This window comes from Colletotrichum siamense, assembly GCF_013390195.1.
Source record: "Colletotrichum siamense strain Cg363 chromosome Unknown KSG_Cg363_contig08, whole genome shotgun sequence".
In the NCBI taxonomy this organism is placed as follows: Eukaryota; Fungi; Ascomycota; class Sordariomycetes; order Glomerellales; family Glomerellaceae; genus Colletotrichum; species Colletotrichum siamense.
In genome coordinates, this window is record NW_023501021.1 from 872,547 (window position 1) to 894,486 (window position 21,940).

The 21,940-nt window shown below is 48.4% G+C and overlaps 7 protein-coding genes across 7 annotated transcripts; 4 read left to right on the forward strand and 3 right to left on the reverse strand.

Moving 5' to 3' along the window:
* Positions 1–3,041: 3,041 nt before the first annotated feature.
* CGCS363_v011856 (uncharacterized protein) lies at positions 3,042–3,401 on the reverse strand (the record flags this gene model as incomplete). The annotated part of the gene is made up of 2 exons (XM_036643705.1): positions 3,042–3,105; positions 3,154–3,401. The coding sequence occupies 2 exons, from the start codon at positions 3,399–3,401 to the stop codon at positions 3,042–3,044; spliced, it is 312 nt and encodes a 103-aa protein (XP_036490621.1).
* A 2,952-nt stretch (positions 3,402–6,353) lies between these two features.
* On the reverse strand, positions 6,354–8,341 carry FRE7-1 (Ferric/cupric reductase transmembrane component 7; the record flags this gene model as incomplete). The annotated part of the gene is made up of 2 exons (XM_036643706.1): positions 6,354–8,070; positions 8,181–8,341. The coding sequence occupies 2 exons, from the start codon at positions 8,339–8,341 to the stop codon at positions 6,354–6,356; spliced, it is 1,878 nt and encodes a 625-aa protein (XP_036490620.1).
* Positions 8,342–9,638: 1,297 nt separating this feature from the next.
* On the forward strand, positions 9,639–10,424 carry CGCS363_v011858 (Uncharacterized protein; the record flags this gene model as incomplete). Its single annotated transcript, XM_036643707.1, has 2 exons — positions 9,639–10,043; positions 10,173–10,424. 2 exons carry the CDS (start codon positions 9,639–9,641, stop codon positions 10,422–10,424), a joined length of 657 nt encoding a protein of 218 aa, XP_036490615.1.
* Positions 10,425–11,321: 897 nt separating this feature from the next.
* On the forward strand, positions 11,322–13,359 carry HIP1-0 (Amino-acid permease GAP3; the record flags this gene model as incomplete). Its single annotated transcript, XM_036643708.1, has 7 exons — positions 11,322–11,486; positions 11,548–11,791; positions 11,864–11,950; positions 12,016–12,227; positions 12,288–12,753; positions 12,817–13,058; positions 13,132–13,359. The coding sequence occupies 7 exons, from the start codon at positions 11,322–11,324 to the stop codon at positions 13,357–13,359; spliced, it is 1,644 nt and encodes a 547-aa protein (XP_036490614.1).
* A 572-nt stretch (positions 13,360–13,931) lies between these two features.
* On the forward strand, positions 13,932–14,925 carry swnR-0 (Oxidoreductase swnR; the record flags this gene model as incomplete). The annotated part of the gene is made up of 2 exons (XM_036643709.1): positions 13,932–14,657; positions 14,707–14,925. The coding sequence occupies 2 exons, from the start codon at positions 13,932–13,934 to the stop codon at positions 14,923–14,925; spliced, it is 945 nt and encodes a 314-aa protein (XP_036491018.1).
* Positions 14,926–14,949: 24 nt separating this feature from the next.
* On the reverse strand, positions 14,950–16,741 carry STL1-3 (Sugar transporter STL1; the record flags this gene model as incomplete). Its single annotated transcript, XM_036643710.1, has 6 exons — positions 14,950–15,209; positions 15,262–15,385; positions 15,438–15,709; positions 15,754–16,131; positions 16,182–16,577; positions 16,642–16,741. 6 exons carry the CDS (start codon positions 16,739–16,741, stop codon positions 14,950–14,952), a joined length of 1,530 nt encoding a protein of 509 aa, XP_036491019.1.
* Positions 16,742–17,823: 1,082 nt separating this feature from the next.
* OXDA-0 (D-amino-acid oxidase) lies at positions 17,824–19,118 on the forward strand (the record flags this gene model as incomplete). Its single annotated transcript, XM_036643711.1, has 4 exons — positions 17,824–17,855; positions 17,911–18,048; positions 18,102–18,199; positions 18,283–19,118. 4 exons carry the CDS (start codon positions 17,824–17,826, stop codon positions 19,116–19,118), a joined length of 1,104 nt encoding a protein of 367 aa, XP_036490824.1.
* Between the last annotated feature and the right edge of the window lie 2,822 nt (positions 19,119–21,940).

Sequence of the window (21,940 nt, forward strand, 5' to 3'; positions counted from 1 at the left end):
ACTTAATAATATTAAGGCTTTTAATATATAACTATAGTAGTAGATAGCTTTACTAACGTAAAGGTTAATATTTATACTTATTAACTTATTAACTGCTAAACTCTTTATTTTTATTAATAGCTTATTTACTAATAATATTAACTTAACGTTATAGCTTAGTTTTACTATTATTCTTATTAATAAAACCTTTTTTAATAAGAATAAGTTTATAATTAATAGTAATATTATCTATTTTAGTTTAATAAAGAGTAAGTAAGTTATTTAAAGTATATTAGCCTCTAAAATCTATAGTATAGTTATTAGTATTAATATAGTTTATACTATTTTTATAACTTTCTAAATAATTACTAAATAGCTTAACCTACTTCTAATACTTATTATTATTTATACTAATTTATACTTACTATATAAGTGCTTTATTAAGCTAAGTATTATAAAAGAGAAGTATTTAATAATTAATATTATAGCTTTATAGTAGTTATATAAATACTATAAGCTATATAAAATATACTAAATTAATAGTGATAATAACTTTATTAATACTTTTACTAAAATAAAACCTAACTAATACCTTATATACTTCTTTAATATAAACTTAGTAATAATATAGATAGAGGGATAGGTTATATAAGCCTAAGTAGTACTAATTACTAATACTAACTTAAAGTAGGATTAAGTAATAGTTATAGAATAACTACTAAAATAGGGGTTATAAGTAATTATAAGTAATTACTATAATTACTAGTAATTACTGCTTTTTGCGTTATATATTATTTAATAACTTCTTTTTGAATTATATTATAGTTACTATTAACTATATTAATACTAATAAAAAGAGAAAGTTACTAGTATTAGTAACACTAGCTTATTATAGCGTTAATTAAGCTAGGTACGCTTTATATAATTAGCGATTATATAAAGCACTAGCCTCTGCAATTAACGCTACAATTGCAGCTACTACCTCTAACGTAGTTAACCTTATCTATATCACTACTAACGTAGTTAATATAATACGATATTTGCTGCCTATAGTGCCCTACTAGCTAGCTGGTCCTGTGAGACCAACATTAAGTAATGTACAAAAAGAATGTACGTACATGCGACGAAATCAGTAGTTATCTGAAGAAAGACGTGGTGGTTGTATGGGAGTTGTCACAGCACAACTGGAATTCCTATAGAAAGTCTTAAAAGACGTCGAAACTAACCTATGCCCATTTTGACATAGATGAACTTAATTGACTAGGTCATAGAGCCTTGGCCATGGAACCTACGTGTGGTTGGATGCGTAGTCTAATGCTCTCAACTGCAGAATCAAGGGTATGCGTAGATGTTTCATGCTAGCCCCTTTGTGTAAACTGGACGAAAATTCGTGCGTTACAAGGGATAATCCAACAATATGGTGTTTTGGCTGAATGTGTTGAAGCCGGATTCAAGCGAAAGTTGTAGCAAAGGGTTGGAGTGTAGTCGAGTTACGCATGGCCTCAACCTCCAGAAACAACTATATTAAAATAACAACCTGCGTGATATATGATGTTCTCACCATCTTCAACTTGCCTGTGAGTCCTGATTTCCCGTATAGTGGGCCACAAATAGTAATGATTCCATCAAAGTGATGATTTATGCATAGCAGATATGACATTAGATAACAGGACTTTAGGAGCTTGTGAAATCGATACGCACGTTTTATACCACAGGTCGCTCAGAGAAATAATCACGGATTCGCTAGCAAAATTGGTACGCTAACTACCAAAACGAACGTCAGACATGAATCTTTCTTCCCTTCTAACTTTTTTCTTCGCAGTTTACCGCCAGCATTGCGTCTAATCCTACTAGTGTAGGATACCGCGACAGTGGAGACCGAAGATCGCACTAAATAGACGACCCGTCACTAGTACGATTACAACGCATGGGACCGGGAGGTAGGAAACTCTGAATTGACGGCAACTTCAGTGGAAAGTGAAATGCTATTTGGCGCTTTGACCGGCACTTGGCCTAGGGGGTGCCTCAGGGTCTGACCAGGAACTGTCCTATGGGCGACAGCGGCTTTCTGCAGCTCCTTAATATAGCCTCGCAGACACAAGACGTCAAAGTGATTGGCGAAAGCTTCTTGTGAGTGATCACATGATCAATTCGTCAAGCCAGTCACCCGCGAACAGGAGGAGAAGGGTGTCATGAGTGGCACGTTGTGTCTCAAGGGATGCACCTTGGCAGACGTGTTGACATTGCCTTCTCATGACCCCTCAATTCCTACATACCACGCCGATCAACAGTCTGATGGTGCTGTGATACGAGTAGGAAATCCTCACCTTGTCAGTCGAGATGGTCTAAGCAACTGAAGCTATCTCCAAGGGCCTTGTGTGGACTCGTGAGGTCTCGGCGCGCGTGATGGTCCACCATGAACATCGGGAAAAACTGACGACCTAACCAATGAAAAGAGCAGCGATATATGGATAACGGAGCCGCTAGTCACTAAGGACGAGTCAAAGTTGTCAGGGCGGGAACAGGGTTCAACAAATGCTCGCCTCACCTTGCTACTCCACCTCATTGGCCAGGTAGCCGTGGTATGACCACAAGCTAGGAAGCAAAATAATGGGACTGATCAATCATCTAGCTTGAAAAGCACCAGGGCGAAGTCTATTCGCCGGGTCGAAAAGGAGTCAGCATGGTGATTTGATGTAGAGGGCTATTCGTAGTGCATGTTCGTTTACTGGTCATAATGGAAGGTCGCTCGTGGCCTGATAACTCACTAGCGCCCACTCTCCTTTTCACAGCATTTTAATTTTGACATCAACTCAGATGTTTGACCAGAACGATTTTAACTATGCAATATTACGACCCTTCGATTGCACTGACCGACAACTACTAGTACAGCTCTCGTCAAAATACCAAACAAGAACTTTTCACGCCGCCGGGGATAAGAGAACAACAGAAACCAGGTTTTCCTTTCTCAAGATAGGTGACGTCGAAATGCTATGATGAGTGACTTCATGGCTCATGTCATGCCATATCCTACACTCCTCCCATACCCCCTTCCTTATCCTTTACTTTTGACGATGGCTGGACTTGGAGTGTTTCTTCTTTTTCTTCTTCTCATCATGATTTGGACTGCTACTTCAGTTAGAGAGCTCTCAAGATGCCGGAAGAAACTCATACCTGCTAGGTCTGTTGACATAAGTCGACATCGATCTTTCGGATCTCCCTGGGAGATTTTGCAAGTTCAATTGTATTGGGTCACGGCCGCGGGGATCTTCTTGGGCTGGTACGGGATCAAAGTTGGCTCCAGGTGGATTCCAAGCGCCCATGTGCCTAAAATCCTGGGATGACGGGGTTCCGACTGTGAAAGCTGTGGAGGCCGACTGCATGCTCGACGAATAGTACGCGCCGGGAATCCCATCACCCATGGCGGGGTCAGGCTGTGCGGTGCTGAAATCGTTCCCGCTCCCTCCATAAGGCTGAGAAGGCAAAGTTGCATTCCAGTCCATTTGCTGCTGTGCCGCCGGCTGATACCAATATCCATCGGGCTGGCCAGCTGCTGCGTTCTGCGGGGATGAATGGGGGTGGCCAGTCTGTGCGTGGCCCATACCAAAGTGGTGCGATGAAGAACGACAAGGTATGGGCTGTGGCGGCGAGTTCGCCATTTGCTGGGCGTCGTAAGGTTGGTGGGGGTAAGACATGGAACCTCGATTATTCTGGCCCGAAGTGCCTTGCTGCTGTTGGAGACCGGCAAGTGTGCGCTTTGAGCTGCTCGAGACTATGTCTGTCTTTGTTTCAACGTCAAGAGAAAAATGACTTTGCTCATCGAAAAGACTTCAGGGGCGGGACAGCGAGGAGAGAACTGTATTAATACCTTTGCAGGATGCCATCGAAACATCGTCCCATGAACAACAGGCGTTTACTACCAGCGACCTCTTAATTGTCGTCGGGGGACGTGCGATTCGGATCACATTTCACAATAATCATCATAGCGTTGGGCGCGATTTTGTTACAAAGATGAAAGCCCTACGGGATCGTTGGGCACGAACAAATGCTTGGAATAGACACAAAATTCGGATTGCCCTATCATGGGCAGCCTCAAAAACACGGCGTCGTCTGCTAGCTGCTGCTGCCTAGAGTGCTAGAGGAGGTGTGGGCTCACTCAAATCTGCCTTCTCACGGTCTTCAGATAGCTGAAAAGTCATGAGCAGAATAAGCGATGCGGACTAAAGATGGTTCGCCCCAGAGCCCCCATTTCCGGGAAGGTGAAGGTAAGTAGGATCTCTTGCTAACGCATCTCACAGTTTTCAACTTGAGCCGACCACGTATGCACATGGCCGAGGCCGCTCCGAATTCGATGACCATCGCGCTGTATCACAGCTTAAGGACCTGTTCGGATAACAAGACACGGGGTTGCCATCCCGCCGAGGCATACGTACCCCACAGAATCAAAGGCCTTGACGCAGAGATGCATTTTGGTTCGTTAATCGGCCAATTCTCATCAGCCTTGTTTCCAGATGTGCATAATGGCTCTGGAGGATTTTCAGGTGTAGCCCAGTGAAACAAACTTGCAGATGCCGTTTCTCAGCCAGCCATTGCTGGCTTCTTTTCAAACAGAAAGGCCAGGGGGCGATTACGACACCATGTTCTGATTTAGGACTGGGTGGCATCACAGTCTTAATGCGGCCTGTAAGCGCATGTGTGCTCTTCCAGAACAGTGGTCTGCAAGCCCGGATCGTCCTTCATGCGTCAAAATGATCACGGCAACCCCGAGAATCAAATAGCCGCAACAGCGATTACAACAAGGCGGTGAGACCACGACGAGCCCTGTTTGATGCCTGAACTAACTCGGGGTTCAAAGTTGATTCTTAGACACGGCAAAGCGAAAATTTAACCGCTTCGGAAAACCGACAAATTTCCTTGTTTCATGCTGACGTCTTGGATGGAGGCGTTGTCCCCGTCTGCCTGCACGGTACCTTCAGTGCTTAGGTTCTTGTTGGCCCTGTTGACGCTCGAATTGCAGTGATCTACAGCGCAGAATTCCCACCACATCGGCTTGCTTCCGCTTGCCCGGCATGTTGTCATCAGCGATTGGACCAATTCCGCTCAACATTGTATACCTTCAGTGATCAAACTCGTACTTTTGAGTTGTCAAACTCCACAGACTGAACATGACTGGTTTGCGATGATCAATTCCTGGCAAAAGTGCTTGCGCCGTCCGCAGGTTTGCACAAGGCCGAGAAATCCTTCTCAGTTTATGACACTGTGAACGTACCAAATTAGCTGTCGAGATACCGTCGCACGCGGAGACACTATCAGAACTACCATTGCCCCGCTAAAGCTTCTGTACATGTTCATGGACGTTGTACCTGAAGTGGCTCCAACGTCAATCGCTGTAGTATCTCGGTCCTGCAGGGTACCTTGCGTTTACGGCTATCCAGCCTGACCACTCAAAGACGTCACGATCACCGAGAAATTGACCGGACAGCTCGGCGTCTTCGTTTACTTGTTCGAAATCCGCGAAACGAGTGACTGACCGTGGGTCTAGCCCCTATCCCTAATTCTGTCTTGGTAGACCCCCAGCGCTAAACATTTGATACTTGAGCTGGCCGTCTTGATCAAGTTCATGGCTTGCATCGTTGATCACTGCAGAGTAAGCACCATCCCAGTCTTCATGTTCACATATCAGTCACAGACGCATCGATGATAGCAAAGCAACAGACAAGGAAAGCACACGCTATCTTCCGCAGTCGCAGGGCCTTCGGGCGCCGCCGGCCGCCGACGCTTCCATTCATCCAGTCAGAATGAGCAGTCTGGCCCGCGAGAATTGGTTGGCCATAGATACTTTGATAGGCCCTGGTCAGCAATCGCTCCGTTCTGGGCCGTCTGGGCGGCTGCATCTTGCCCTAAGCAGCTACGTATTTGTCATAGGTGACCTTGGGATCTGGATGACCAGGCGGCGACGATGAAAAGGACGCATCGTATGTCCTTGGAATAAGTTACAATACACAAAAAAGAGTGGGAAGCTTCGTGTTAATGTTGCAGCAAGACCAACATTCGACTTGAAATGAGGTTGCGACTGTCATGTAAGGAACAATCGTACCTTGGGCACCTGGTCATTGACTTCATGAGTCTGAAATGCGAGAACTAAAAAGTCGAATCATGTGTCCTTGATATTCAGCGAATTTCCGCCTGTCGGTACCCAGTGGGCTTCCACCCAAGCTTAGGGGTATTGCTTTCTGCTCAGTTCAAAGACGTATAATAACACATGCTATATTTTAATTCCTTCTACCTCCTTCTGATCAGTGATGATTGCATCAGTATTCGCTTCAATCATGACCGTTTCGCGTTGCTAACCATCCAGAATTCTAGACCTCAAATCAGAACCCATACTGCTCTGCATGTAGACAGATTCCTTGCGCCCCAGTACCCTTGTGTACGGCTCTCTCGTCTGAGAGTTGGGCGACACAATTTCTAACTGTAGCTACTAGAGACGAGCCACCACAAACAACAACCAAGGATTCTCCGCCGGCAGCTTCAATCGGTTGTCGTATGAAGCTCTTGATGTCCGGCCGCGAGGTCGAGAGGTTGATCTTCGCTGAAGATCTGGCCCCGGTGTTATTGTACGCCTGACGGGCGCCATCAGCTTCAATGTCAGTCATCGCTGAGAACTTCGTGGCCGCTTTTTCGGCCTCTATATCGTAATCGCCCGATGCAAAAGACGAAGGTCTGTCTTTGACCAACCGCGTCAAATCTGACGAGGATGGAGATGTTACGCCGCCCGTTACCGCAATGTGAACGTTCAACTCCATACAGTTGCTTCCTCGTCCCACCATAGCTTTCAACTCTTGTAGACGCTCAACGTAAAATGCGATCTCGTCTGCTTCCTTAGCCATGATAAGAAAGTCAACCCGCGTTACGCAAGTTTTCCTGTCTGTTGTAATAACGCCCTCTAGCATGGAAAGAGTAAAGGAGGCGCCAGTAGAGGCCGCAATGAGGACTAAGGTCTCGTAATGGCTACTTGCAGGTGGATGTCCATAGGGACCCATAACGAAGGCCGTCAAAACCTTAGATTGGGCATCGTTCTGAGAGGCGAAGCGATGAAGTCTGCGCGAGAAGCCCGCGTGCTTGCGTACAACCAAATGCATACTATTGTTTCGCGTCTTTTTCTCCTTGTCTGTTGATTGATTTACACCAGCGATGGTGTATGGATGAGTCTGCGTCGGTCCGACCCCTGGTAGCCATAGATAAATGTGCTGGCCTGGCTTCCAGCTAAAGTCGATGTTCTCAATGGTCAGAACCGTTGTCTGCAATCCTGAAATCTTGACCCGAGCGGGATGACCGAGCCGCCGTCCTGCGCTCATCTGGGAGTTGTTGCGAACGAGCAGTACTGTTCTTCCAAGTCGATCGGAGGCAACAGCTGCTACCGAGACCCAGATAGCTGCCTGCGCGTAGCTGGGAACATGGACGTAAAGAAGCCAGAGGAAAACTACAGCGCTTATGGCGTGTTGCGCTACAAAGAGCTCGTAGCAGAGAGACCGGAGTGGGCCAAGAGAAGTGATAAACTGCAAGGCCAAGACTGCCCAAGCCGCAAAGCCATACCGGATCATGGGGCCCATCATCGATATCTGCAACTCAACCATGTCGGCGAGAACCCATTCGGTGTAGAAGTAGAACCCGTGAACCGTTGCCGAGAGTAGTAGAGTGCGAGCCACCCACCGATGAAGCCAGTTCAGGCGCTCGTGGCCGGAGCCAACGACGAGGCCAAAGATGCTGTACTTAGACGCCAAGAGGTAGACTAGCGGCACTTGCATGGTGGCAATCCAGGCGTTCCGAAAGCCAATACGCTCCCAGAAGTATCCGTCCGAGATGGCTGTCCCAGCCGCCATCATGTATGCGATTATGATCCAGTAAACCAGCAATACCAGAGAACGACCTAACGGCGGTGGGCTCATCCAGGAAAGCCATGCTTTGCTGATGAAAAGCTGCGGATAGCTCATCTCTCTGGAGAGGGCTGTCATCGTTGCAAAGACCTTCTGGAAGCCATTGGTTGGTCGAGTAGGATGTCGGATGGAACCTGAAGTAAGGCGGCGAAGTCTGGAAAATGTCTGAATCAGCCATCAAGTAAGACGATGACGATAAAGACTACAGTTGAATAGTGTTCCCACCGGATCATACACCAAAACAGAACATAAAGGCGTACCTACCTGGTACGTGACTGGTGCAGACTCAACAGCCGCAGGACGGCGATACTGCCGAGGACGCTTCCAATGATGATCCAAAAATCACGAGCCAGCTCGATGTTTGTCGTCTGGAACATGTTCATGCCCATGTCCATGGACATGCCGCCCATGTTACTCATATCCATCGCGGCGAATATGATGGGAGACGCCACTAAAATGGACGATGTCGTGCGATGTAACGGATGCGAAGGCCTGCTTCCAGCGCGGGATTTTTTTGAAAACGATGAAAGAAGAAATCAAGTTCAAATTAGAAGGAAATGTATATGTTTGGGTAAAACAGCATATCAACCGACGTCAAAATCAAACAAAACTGGCTGACGTCTTCAGGCACACGCGGCGGAGGGGAAAGATCGTTGTGACATATCTCAACTGCAACCAGTGACGGTGAACTACTTACAAATTCGGATATTCTTGGGAAGTCATCCTGCATCATCCGTTCTTCTCACATCCATGTATGCTGTACCATGTGAGTGGGCTTCTTCCCCCGCATGTACCACCGTAGGAAAGGAGCCTTCCGGCCTCTTCGTGTGGACTGGGACTTGGTTTCGCCCAACCATATAACACCATAGGAGATCAAACCATATTCTGACCAATCATATAATTGAAGATCTAATGAAGTTGAAGAAAGCCCGCAGTTACATGGGGCCTTCAGATATGCTTTGTTGCGCCCGCATGGATCTCCGTCCAGTCCGTGATCCCCTGAAAAAAGGGTTGGGTGGCCGCATTTATTCAATTACCAGCTACTCTTATGCAATATAAAGACACGACTAGTTCTCAAACGCGAGAAGGGGTCTGTCTTCGTCTCAACAGAGCTTAGAGCCTTCGTGCCAAAACAAGCTCAATTCTTCTCAATGCCACGAACTAAGTTTCACCATTTCAGCCACCGGCACCCAGGAACCGTGGTATGCCGTTGTCACTGGATCGTGGAAAAAATGCTTGTTTCTCGTACATCGGGTGTTTGCCGCAACTCTGGGAAAGGCGAAATCTGCCTCAATCTCCCTCAGAGTTCTGGTAGTGCTCCAAAGGGTGTGGCGTTGTGCCGCTAACACTGGTCATCTGCTCCCTGGGCAACGATGCTAAGGAGCCGTTTTACCGGCACCGGCAAGCTCCATTTTCTCTTCAAACAGCCGTCTTTCAGGGACTGGCCTTACATGGTGGGAAAGCATGATACTACTATATGTATTTCCCAAATTTGCTCACTGATATTGTGCAGCCTTTACGACATCCTTGGCCGACTATTTATCACCAAGCAGCACCCTCCGTCTTTGCGTGACATCCGACAGCACAAACCTTTTGTTTCTTGATTCAAAGTTTCGTTTTAATCGCAGTATCGTTTTCACTGAGGCTGGTTCTCACTATCATTACATAATACTCAGTCACCTACACATCATTCTCCTGCCGCCGTACGTCCGTTAATACAACATGGCACCAATTCGATCGATCGCTGCTACAGCTCTGCTGCTGGTGTCGGCGGCTCAAGCACACTTCAAGCTCAACTCTCCGCCCACAATTGGCTTCAGCGATGATAACGAGGGCTCTGCTCCTTGCGGAAGCTTCACTCCAGACTTCACCAAGGACAACGTGACAGATTTCCACGTCAGCGGCGAGGCCATCTCGTTATTGCTTGCGCACCCTCAGGCCAACTGGCTGTTCCGTGGTACACTGGATCAGACGGCTGCTTCGAACTGGAAACAGCTGTTTCCTATCGTACAGCAGAAGGGGCTGGGCGACTTTTGCGAACCTTCCGTAACTGCACCTGCAAGCTGGGTCGGCAAGAAGGGCGTCTTGAGTGTTGTCGCCGACGGACCAGACGGTTTGCTCTACCAAGTAAGTGACAACATCTCAGCACGATACCTTTTTGGTTTGAAGGTCAAATCAGATATCTAAGTCTCCATGCTTCCCTGCTCGTTTCCCCAATATCTTGTCTCTGGACAACTACTAATGCATACGATCTAGTGCTCCGCCGTAAACTTCGTCGAGGGTACAGGCACCCAACCCGCGAGCTGCAAGAACGCAACCTCCGTCTCCGCTTCCTTCGCAACGGACTCCAAGCTGACTGCGTTGGTGGCGAATGGGACCGGTAGCGCAACCCAGCCATCGACATCGAACAGCGCTAACAGCGGCGCTTCTGCCAAAGGTGCTGCTATATCTGTGGGTGGCCTCATGGTTCTGGCGGGCGCGGTCGTCGTTGGGTCCGCGATGCAGTGATGGAAAGAGACAAACACGACCAAGGTCAAAAACTGTTATCATGCACATTTGACTAGTTTTATTTTCGTTCTACAAAATACAATGCGCCTTGCACGTCATTTCATGGTCGTCATTAGTAACCGAGGTATTAGCCACCTCGCTTGATCTTCCGTAACACATGCGCCTTGGCTTATATTTACCTTGAGCATTCGGTTATCACTACCCGGACTGAGGCCTGCTATTTCTCTGACACATTCGTTCGACTTCGTGCAATCAGCAAAGAAGAGCCCAAGCCGTTCGAGGCCTGCTCAGACCAGCCAGCCCTGCAAGCCTAGACAGCCTAGCGAAGGGGAAGACACATGACCTGCAAGAACGACAAGGAGCATTGGATAGCAGGACCAGTCAGAAACAGGTGCTTCACCGGCACCGAGAATCCTTCCCTATCGCCCTCGAGTTTTGCTTCTTAGCGTTCGGCCAGCTTACGTACAATCCGATAGCCGTCTCTCAAACGCGCAACGCTATTGCTTTTGAGATATCGAACTCAATCACTATCATCGGATACTCGTTCCGGAGATTCGACCCACATCACCCCAGACATCCCCTTGTAATCGTCGATGTAACGTGCCCGAGATATGCAATGCAGATACGGCGTCATCTTTCTTGTCTCTGGAAATCGTAATCATATTTCCTTCAATCTAAGCCTTGAAAAGCTCCCATAAATGGTAGCCTCGTCTGGTCAGTTTTGACAGAACACCGATGTCCCAATTCTCAGGCCTTTGCAGCATTCTATCTCGAGCGCTCTCCAAGCTAGTCTGCATCGCCAAGAAAATCAAGCGATATTGACAGTCATAGACATCTTCATACCAGTAAAATTGGACAGCTGCGAGTTCTGCAAACACCCACCGACTGTTGTTCACAATGCAGACGTCTCAGATATCCGACATGCACGCTTCCGAGAAACCAGACCAGGAGAAGCAGTTGTCTCCCGTGCGCACCGCTGAATCTGTCCATCAGGGTCAGATTACATCCGATGAACAGGGGCAAGGGGACTTACACCGAGATTTCAGTCCACGGCATATTCACGTACGTTCTATCGAAATGTATACACATCTCCTTCGTTGCTAGGTTTAACGCATGGCCATAGATAATATCCCTAGGCTCCAGCGTGGGCAGCGGGCTTTTCATCGCGACTGGCAAGGCGTTAGCAACCGGTGGCCCCGGCACTATGTTCCTGGCTTATTTGATTGTATGCACTGGAGTTTGGTCCAATCTCCAAAGCCTGGGTGAAATGACCATCGCTTTCCCTGTTTCTGGTAGCTTTGTCAACTATGCCGGTCGATGGGTTGATCCTGCTCTGGCCTTTGGTGCAGGTTTTGCCGAATGGCTCGGTAAGTCTGGGTCCCAATCTTCAAATCCATTGTCTCCTTCGTTGTATGTCCTTCCCACTGACTGCGAAACAGGTTGGATCGCGGTATTCGCAGCTGAAGCTGAGTTCTTCGTCGTTTTAATTGAGTACTGGACGACTGCAGTACCACACGCAGCTTTGAGTTAGTCATTCTCTCTTTCATTGTACCTTAACTGATTTCAAACTAATTACCGCCTGAACAAACAGTCTCGATTTTTCTATGCATCTGTCTCGTCGTCTTCTTCCTCCCAAACAAATTCTTCGCTTGGCTTCAATCCATTGGATCGCTTGTCAAGATCATTCTTTTCGTCTTCGTTATCTTCCTCTCTCTTGCCCTGATCGCTGGCGCCGGGCCCACTGGATCTGTCAAAGATGGAAGCTACTGGCGTGAAGGAAAGGCGTTCCAGAACGGATTCATGGTAATGATTCGGCATTCCCGTTTAATGGAGCTTCTAGGCGACTGACGTATGTGATCCTAGGGCTTTGCGAGTTGCGCACTTCTAGCTATCTGGGCAGTTGGGGACCAGGTCTTCATTGGCGTCATGGGAGGAGAGGCCAGCTCGCCAAGATACTCGATGGCCCACGCGTCGACTCTGGTCCCAATCCGTGTCAGCTTCATGTATCTGGTTTGCGTGATCTTTATCGGCATCATAGTCCCATCAGACGACCCCCTTCTCCTTGGCGGATCCGGCTCGGCAGCATCGCCTTTCGTTATCGCAACACGAAACTCGGGCCTAGCGGGGATTCCAGACTTCATCAACGTCTGCATGATCATTGGCATATTGGCCATTGCATTGGAGTCGATATACCTTCCCTCTCGGATCATCCGTACCATGGCTTTTCAAGGTCTGCTTCCCCAGGTTCTGGCGAAGTGCGACGACAAAGGCCGTCCTAGATGGGCTCTTTTCATCAGCGCAGTCGTGGGTGTTATCTTGAGCTATCTCAGTTTGAGCACTAAGATCCCTCATTCGTTGATTCACCAGCGAGATAGACTAACGTTAGGTGAAGGTGGTGGAACCACGGCGTTGAATTGGTTCATTTCGATCACCAGCGCCTCATTTTTCAGCAACTGGGCTATCATTGCCTTCACGAACTTGAGGTTTCATGCTGCTTTGCGAGCACAGAACGACAAGTTATTTAGCCAAAACTTCGCCTGGAAGTCTATTGCCTGGCCGTTTGCACCCATCTGGGGTCTTATTATATCCTCAATGCTTATGGTCTGTCTGGTTTATGCGGCTATTAACCCTTCGGTGAGTAATTCAGGCCGAAGTCGCTAGGGCGTCTAAGCTCTGTACCTATTTGTACCTGACATTTCTTTTGCAGAACGATTTCTCGGCCGAGAACTTTTTCGAGTACATGATCGGCCTTCTGATGATCGTGGGTGCTACAATTGGCTACAAGCTCATTAGGCGCTCGCGTTGGGTCGATCCAGCGGAAGCTGACTTGGTAACCGGAAGGCATATGCTGAGAGACGAAGAGATTCAATTTCTCAACGAATACTACAGTAGACCTTTGTGGAGGAGGTTGATGACTTACCTGTCATTGGTTTGAGAGAAGAACATGTTGTACAATATGTGGAAGGACCATTTATGACTTCAGAGTCTATTATTTCATTCTTCTGGCTTTGTTGCCAGGTTTCCTTCCAAATGAATAAGACGCACTATGACAGACGTACTCGTGAATCAGTCAATCCATTGTGCAAAACGAAGTATGCCGACCCCGGTGTGATCGGCGACGTTGGCGCATAGACTCCCCGGACGCCGAGTCGCGCTACGGCATCTCCATCCGGGCGGCGCTGTCATCTGTTCGGCTGTGGGGGCCACGAACCCCGGGAGCCAAGCAACGTCCGCTTACATATGAACTCATGCCTGGCTATCAACACCCGGCAATACATGCGGGGAAGGGAGAAGGATGTCACAGGAAATTAGGTCTGATAAGACACCCTAGTGGTCATCGCTGAAGCCTGCTAGTTTTGAGAATACTTCTGTATGCACTACCGGCTGTAACCCCGCGGCATCGGATGCGTATCCCGATGTGAACGTTGATAACGTAGCTTGATTGCCCAGAGCTGCCTCATATGGCCTACCACAGTGGCTAATCATAGTTCTTTGCATCTAGGCACCATGTCTGAGGATAAACAGACTGTCGTTATCGCCGGTGCCGGTGATCTCGCGCAGTATCTCGCCGAGGAGTTCAAAGTCGACAACACGCACAATGTGCTTCTCATATCCCGAAAGGAACGCGAATTCTTCACCAAATTAGGTGTTACTACTCATGAAATAGATGAGTACTCTGCCGACAGCGTTTTGGCTGTTCTTGAAAAAGTGAACGCCACCGTGCTCATTTCGACCCTACACACCGACGATCCGGCGCTCTACACGTCATTGCACAAGGCACTGCTATTGGCCTGCAAGGCTTCCAAGACATGCAAGCGGTTTATACCCAGCGAGTTCTTGGGAAATTTGCGCAAGTTTGACAACATCCCACGCGGAATCGCTCGCGCGCGGAGAGCTTTCCGCTCGGAGTTACTGAACGAGTCCGAGATCAAGTGGACTCTTGTCAACCTTGGATGGCTAGCGGATTACTTCGTTCAGCAGCCTGATGGATCAAGAAGCTACATTAGCCCCTTTCCTCAAGGATGGCCGATCAACATGGAGGAAGGAACCGTTCGAGTGATCGGTACTGGGGATGAACCGGTGTGCTGGACAGCGGCACGAGATGTAGCGAAGGCAGTTGTGAAGCTCGTATCTCACGACGAGTGGCCTGACCATGTCTATGTATTCGGAGAGATCGGATCATGGAACCAAGCAATAGAGAAGGTCGAGCGCTACTATGGAGTTACATTAACTGTTGGTCGGTCCTGTTTCCCGTACGAATATAGACTGACTTTGTACACAGCGAACACACGTCACTAAAGACGACATATCTCGAGACTTGGCTAATGAGGGAGAAGTCGAAAAGTGGTACAGGGCTACCATTGACGAGTGGTCACTAGCTGGTGCAACTGCTGTGCCTCTGGAGGAAGCCCTTCATCAGCGCGAGAGGTACTTTGGGGAGGTTAAGTTCAGAGATATCAACGAACTATTACGTAGCTCGGAACACATGCAAATCATTTGAGCAATAGCAATAACATGAGACAGGTTATGCCCTCACCTCCTCAAGCTGATCCAACTGAATGTCACCTTGCTTCGAATCTACGCGAGCTTCCAAGGCATGCTGGCCCGGTTGGACTGTTCTTCCACCAGTCGAGTAAACTCCGCCCGTGATACCACCTTTCGTGAACAGGAGCGGGATATCTTCCAGCTCGAGTCCTTTGGTCTCTGGGTAGAAGAAGTAGACCATGGGTATGAACAGAATGTTTAGAACGGCGAAGATGATGAACGTTCTCCACTCAATGTTTGCTTGTAAATTCTCGTCAGTCCGCTTCAAATACTGGAGAATAGTCAAACCCACCGAAGGAAATAGGGGTAATCTTCACTACAGCAAAGACGGCCATCCAGTTCCAGCCAGAAGCAATTGCCTGCATTTTGGAGCGTACTCGGGTGGTCGAAAGTTCAGACGGGTAAAACCATGGGACCTAAAATCGTTCAGTCTTTATGCATGCGCTTCCAACAGGTTTCCGTACTTACAGGAAGCCATCCAACGCCGTAGAAGAGCTGGAATAGGAAGATGAAGGCAACTGCTCCAGATGCTGCTCCACTGGAGCCCCTGGTCAACAGTATTGTAACCATGACAAAACAGAAACTCAATCCAGCTGAGCACCACATTAGCAGTACACGACGACCAAACCGGTCCATGAGGAAGACTGGAATTGCGGATCCGACGAGGTATGTAATCTGTGCGCAACCACCTAGGATGAGGGCGAGCTCGCGATCCATGCCCATCGTATCGGTGAAGATCACTAGAACTAATTAGCATGGTTCGAGCAGAATATTGTTGACGGACCTGGCAGGTAGTAGTTGATCATGTTGGAGCCACTGAATTGTTGGCCAAGTTGCACGGAGATGGTAAGGATCAGCCGGCGAAGGTTTTGTTGAGAACCCCATGAGAAAAGCTCTTTGAAACGGAGCGGACCGTCGCGTTTCTCCTCCTCGAGCCCGGACTGGATGTCCAGCAACACTCTTCCAACGGCTTCATCGTCCAGAGGTTTATCTAGAATAGCAGCGATTACGTCTCTGCCTTCCTCGTATCGGTCGCGTGCAACAAGCCATCGAGGTGTCTCAGGAAGTCCGACGATCTGGAGAACAATGAAGACGGCGAAGAACGCTTGGAAGGCTAGCGGAAATCGCCATTGGAAAGATGATTCGTAGAAACTGGTACCATCTGGGGAATGAAGTCAGCATCTGATTCACGGTCAAGGCAGGGTCGCTCACAATCGGTCCAGTATGCAATGACAACCCCCAGGATTGTCACCGTCCCTTGAAGTGTCAGGAGAGCGCCACGAATGCTGGCTGGAGCGCACTCGCTAAGATATACGGGTGCTGTTGATGAGTTCATGCCGTTTCCAATACCGGTGATGATGCGACCAGCAAGTAGAGTGGCGAGGTTCTCCGACGCTCCCAAGAGAATCGAACCAATGATCATTATTGTGGCTCCGGACATGAGCATACTCCGCCGACCAAGTCTTTCGCCGATGAAGTAGGAGATAATTGAGCCTACGACACATCCAATGTTGTACAGAGAGGTGATATTGCCTTGCATATCGGGATCCGGATTGTTGAAGTCCCGGGCGAATCGATTTTCGGCACCGATGATACCAGACATGACACCTAGATGAGGGCGAGACTTAGCATCAATCTGATGCGTTAGGAGGATCGCGCATGATGAACTAACCCTGGTCGTATCCCAGCAGCAGGAAGGCCTGGCAGGAGGCCGCCGTGACTGCGAAGACAAGCTTCCTGCCTCGAAAATGATGCTTCCACAGCAAGCCCATAGCGAACAATAATGATGGTTATTATCAACAGTTATCTTCTGGTCAATAAAGCAAGATAATATTGGCCGAGCTTGACCATTGCGACATCAACCCGTTATCACAGAGACTGCCGTCGGCACTTATTAAAGAGCATGCTTCGCGCATAAATATACCGAAATTCCTATGCTTGTAAATCGAGCTGTCAAGAAGATCTACCCTTCCCCAGAAATCCGGGGCAAAGTTTCGGGCAGGGAAGGGGTAGTTGTCGCGTGGAGATGTACCGATCCGTCAACGTCATTGGTCTGTCACACCCTCCCCTCCTCACTACCGGCATGAGATCTCGAATGGAGTAGAATCCGTCATCTTGGCTCCCAACCCACGAACATGGTTTTAATGATGATTTGATAATCTCAAGCAGCCAGATTGGTCATTAATACAACGCATCTTCTAGGCGTTCCTCGGTGGCGGGTTGCTCGGTGCTCGGGACAATTGGAACCTTTTAGAGGTTCAAGTCTTGGCTTCTCCACGTAGCCGCCGGCTTCTTCTGAAACAACATCCAGTGTCAACCGTCCGAGCCGGTCAAGTCCCTCCTCCCTCTGGTGTAATGCCAAGTTAACGATGTCCTTCAAGAGATTCGATGATGGCGTAGATTCTTACTCTTGCCAGCGGTCCTATGACGTGTAAACACAACGTGCCGGCATGGCTATTATTCACACTGCGCAGAAAGATGGTGACTCTCTCAACACAATTGGCCCTCACCGCCGGTCTCATTTTTCAACGCAGTTTTCAAAAACGAAGTATCGTTTGGTTAAACAGAAGCCCAATCCAAGGTGTTGGACCCCTTTGGTTGCAATTAGTGTGCGGGGTTGACGCGTCGGGAAGGGTTCGGCGGCCGCATCCGATTATCTTGCATGATATGTGCCTACCCCATCCAACCGTTCGTTCCACATTGCTATGACGGTAAAGATTACATTTGACTTCCTATCCTCAATTTACTAGAAGTAGATTGCACCACTTATTGAAAAGGCTTCGCATCTCGAACTTCACTTGTCTTAACATTACCAACATATTGTCAGGCGTTTTTGGTGCATGAGACTATTGAAATGGCTGCAACGACAAACATTGTGGTCCTCGGGTACGATTATTTCTTTGTTCTCATCTCTCAAGATCAGAGGAGCTAACTTTGACAGCGCTGGAGTGTCAGGTCTCACAACCGCCCTGCTTTTGTCTAAGAATCAGGCCAACTCTGTCACGATCGTAGCGAAGCACATGCCAGGAGACTATGACATCGAATATGCGTCACCTTGGGCGGGGGCAACCTTCCAACCGTAAGTAAAATCCACTCAACATTGGCGTGAAAAGAAATGACGAAAGGTTTCAGCATGTCTGAAGAAGAAGACAGCAGGTGGGAGCGCCGTACTTGGCCAGAGCTGTCACGTCTGGCATCTTCTGTCCCTGAAGCTGGTATCCATTTTCAAAGTAAGTCATTGTCTTTTATAACTCTAAGATACGTAGTATTGGGATAGTCATACCATTCATATCTTGATGCTCATGTCAACTAGGAACTCACATCTACCGCCGGAACAAAGACTTTGAAGGCGAAGATGTGCCGTTTGGGCCGCTTTTCTCTCCAAACTCATGGCTTCGCGATCTGTTCTCAGACTACCGCGACCTGAAACAGGAGGAACTTCCCCAGGGAGTGGACTCTGGTTTTGAGTACACAGGTGTTTGCATCAACACATCTCTTTATCTGCCCTGGCTAGTTGGTCAATGCAGAGCACAGGGGGTTGTTCTCAAGCGCGGTGCAGTCTCTCATATCGATGACCTGAAGATGATGCACCACAGCGGAAACCACGCCGACGTCCTCGTCAATGCTTCCGGTCTTCTGGCTCGTGATTTAGGGGGCGTTCTCGACAAATCCGTTGTCCCAATCAGAGGCCAGACCGTCCTGGTACGGAACGAAGCGGGACCTCTCTATAACATATCGGGAACGGATGATGGAGACACCGAAATATCGTATTTGATGATGCGCGCATCTGGAGGAGGTACTGTGCTAAGTGGCACTTACGACAAGGGAAACTGGAACCCGGAACCTGATATGGACATCGCCAAGCGAATCATCAAGCGTTGTGTGGCGTTGTCTCCACGGCTTGCCAATGGAAAGGGTGTCGAAGGTGTCGAAATCATAAGACACGGGGTTGGCTTGCGGCCCTGGAGAAAGAACGGTGTCCGATTGGAAAGAGATCCCAACTTGTCGACACAGGGAACTCTTGTGGTCCACAACTATGGACACGCGGGCTGGGGATACCAAGGCTCTTATGGTTGCGCTGAGTACGTGGTTGAGCTTGTCGAAGGTTTCCAGAAGGATAGAAACGTCGTCGATAAGGCAAAACTTTGAAGGTTCTTGCATTTATTAAGCTCTGCCATAGTCGAGCGAAGCATCAAACCTTAGGCTGCTTATCAGAGACCGCCTATTTTTCTGTGCCATGTTGACTACTTTTCCTGTCGTTATTCTACTTTATCGTCGTACTTCAATCGTCGTCGTCGCTTCTATGGTTATTATCGCTTCTGTTATCGCCGTCATTTATACCGTCGTCGTCGTCCTCCTCCTCGCTAATACTATCGTCTCAGACAGGTGTGATTAAATGCACAGGAAATATAGCCGCGCAGACACAGGCAAGATAGGCGGGCTCGGTTATTGGGCAGCATTATTCCACCTAAGGCGTGATCACGCGGAAAGACAAATGTTTAGAACAGTTCCACATACAATTGTATGAAGGATTCCAGTTTACAGCAGTCACAAGTAAGACCATAATGGTTTGGGTTGTATTTGGTGAAGTCAAGTCTACTCCGAATTTTGCAAGACGCCTCAAAGCCTTGGGAAGATAAAACTTCAATCTACGATTTCCCCTGCCCGCTTCTAACCCAATCGCTGACTCCCTTGGTTGCCCTCGTCTTTGATAGAGACATCTAGAAGTTGCAGCAATGGAACTTCCCATCCGACTGCGTGTGGCAGTCTTTGCTGAAGCATAGGCCCTTGCAGTTGGAGTATGTGTCAAAGCCTTGAGGCTGGCATGCCTTAGCAGCCTGAGGCGCGGCGCTGACGGCGGTTGCTGCAACGAGGCAGAAGATGACTTCGAAGAATCTCATGTTGGAGCTACACATCATGTTAGAGGATATGACACCAACAGAAGCATCAGTTGCTGGAGATACTGACTTGGTGGTGTGTATGCGCGCGTAATGAGGCTTCTTGATATCTGATAAGAGTCGAAAGACTGATAGCTGGTTCGGAGGCTTGGGAGTTCCTGTAGTCGATGATCTGCATACAATCGGGGAGAGATATTCTGCCTATTCATATTTGGACTTCTTCCATATTAGCTGCAAACTTCGTGGTATATAGTTTTACAATGCGAGTCATTTCTCAAGTTCTCCTGTATCTGACAAGCTTTCTTACATTCCATGGGTATAGGCTATTTTGAACCCGAAGCCATCGTGAAAGCTGAGTTCTAGCCCATGGTGTAGTTACAGGTGGGAGCCCAGCCAATAACTCAAACCTCCCGTCGGCTGTCATATACTTGACTTTGTGCTACGGCGGTGTGAAGAATGGGCCTCCCATGTCTGATAAGTCGCCGCCGCTAAGTTATCCTGCGTCTCGCACAGCGGGGCCTCCGGGCGAGAAGCTTCCCCTTAGGAAGTTAGGCGCCGGTTGTGGACAAGCGCGCCGAGCTGACAAGACCTAACGTGTAGCCGGAGATAAGGACAGGCGCGTGGCTTCGGGTGTTATAAACTATCACTGCGAGAATCTGTAAAGTTTCTATGTGCAACTAGTACTCTAGTACGCGTAATCAAACAACTTCTAGAACAGCAGAGATGATTTCCTTTTTAGGTTTCCAGTTCCTATGACTGCCTAGTCATGTGTGCTTGGATATCCATGAGCTTAAAGTTTGAGCAAGTAAGACGGCATGAGAACAATTTCAGAACAATTTCCGAGGGGAAACGTGCAGCAGGGGATTACGAAATATCCGGCCCTCGCCAGTTCCGAGTCATTTCCCCTGGGGCGCAAGGGAATGCGAAGAGCTCGTTAGGAGGCCGGTATGGCCGCGTAATTTTTTTAAGCTCGGTCAGAAGTTCTCTCTGCCATCTGAATGCGGAGAACCCTTGAATCTCGAACGATTCCAGCAGACTGGTCAGAAAGCTTATTTTGACTTTCTACTCCTTTATCCAAGCTCTAATAGACTATTTTTGAACTCGGCGGTGAATATATTCCAGAACAAAGCGTCACGACCAAATATCTCCTCACGTACATATGTTGACAAGAACATGAAAGCCCCCGTGGGAACTGGTGATGATGATTTACCGTGTGTACAGCTACACCCGTAGGCTGTATCTCCCAGCAGTCTATCAAATCTGCCGTGCATTCTCGGGCTACTCCATCCATTAGCGTGCTTCGGCTCCCATCCGCCGTAGTTCGAAGCTTATTTGATCGAGCTACTGTCCGGTCCGAGCAGGTCGTGATGGCCGGCATGGGTGTCACGGTGTCCCCAGTGCATCGGGCTGGATGGAACCGCTACCCTAATACACTCTTCAACCTGGGGGACCATGACATCTTGTCTGCAGAGACCCAGCTTCTGTCTGAGGGGGTGGCTTAGATCTGAAGGGGCAAACGCATTGCCAACTTCGTCTCGAATTGAGTCCTCTCCTAGAACACCCGATAATTGACGAGGACACAGGACTTTGCGTTTCACCGTCCACAATCTGCTTACCGCTCTGCTGCCCGTTCTACACAACCATTACACAGCCCAGAGTGCCAAAAGTAAGACGGAATAACTTTTCATGCTCGTCAACATCGTTGCCCATTCCTTCGTCGCGAACGGCCAAATGGGAATTGCAGTTGAGAGCCGGCTGTGGAACGGCCTGTAATAGCTTCTATGCAAAGTAACCCTTCTCCATGATAATCGGCTGTGATGATAGGGCTATATTCGCTTGCTCACACTTTATGAAACCGAAAGGATTTACCGAACGCTTCCAGACTGGTGTCTTGGCCCTGGTTCCTAAAAGCCTATCCATCACTCAACTGTCCGATACCAACTTGGCGCAGATCCCGAAGTGACAACTCGCCTACCTGATGATCAAGACTAGGTGTGACAACTCGTGCAAGCAAGCGACATATTTGAATTTTTAGAAGGATTTGGCCGACATACGGCCTTGTCAATCACGCCG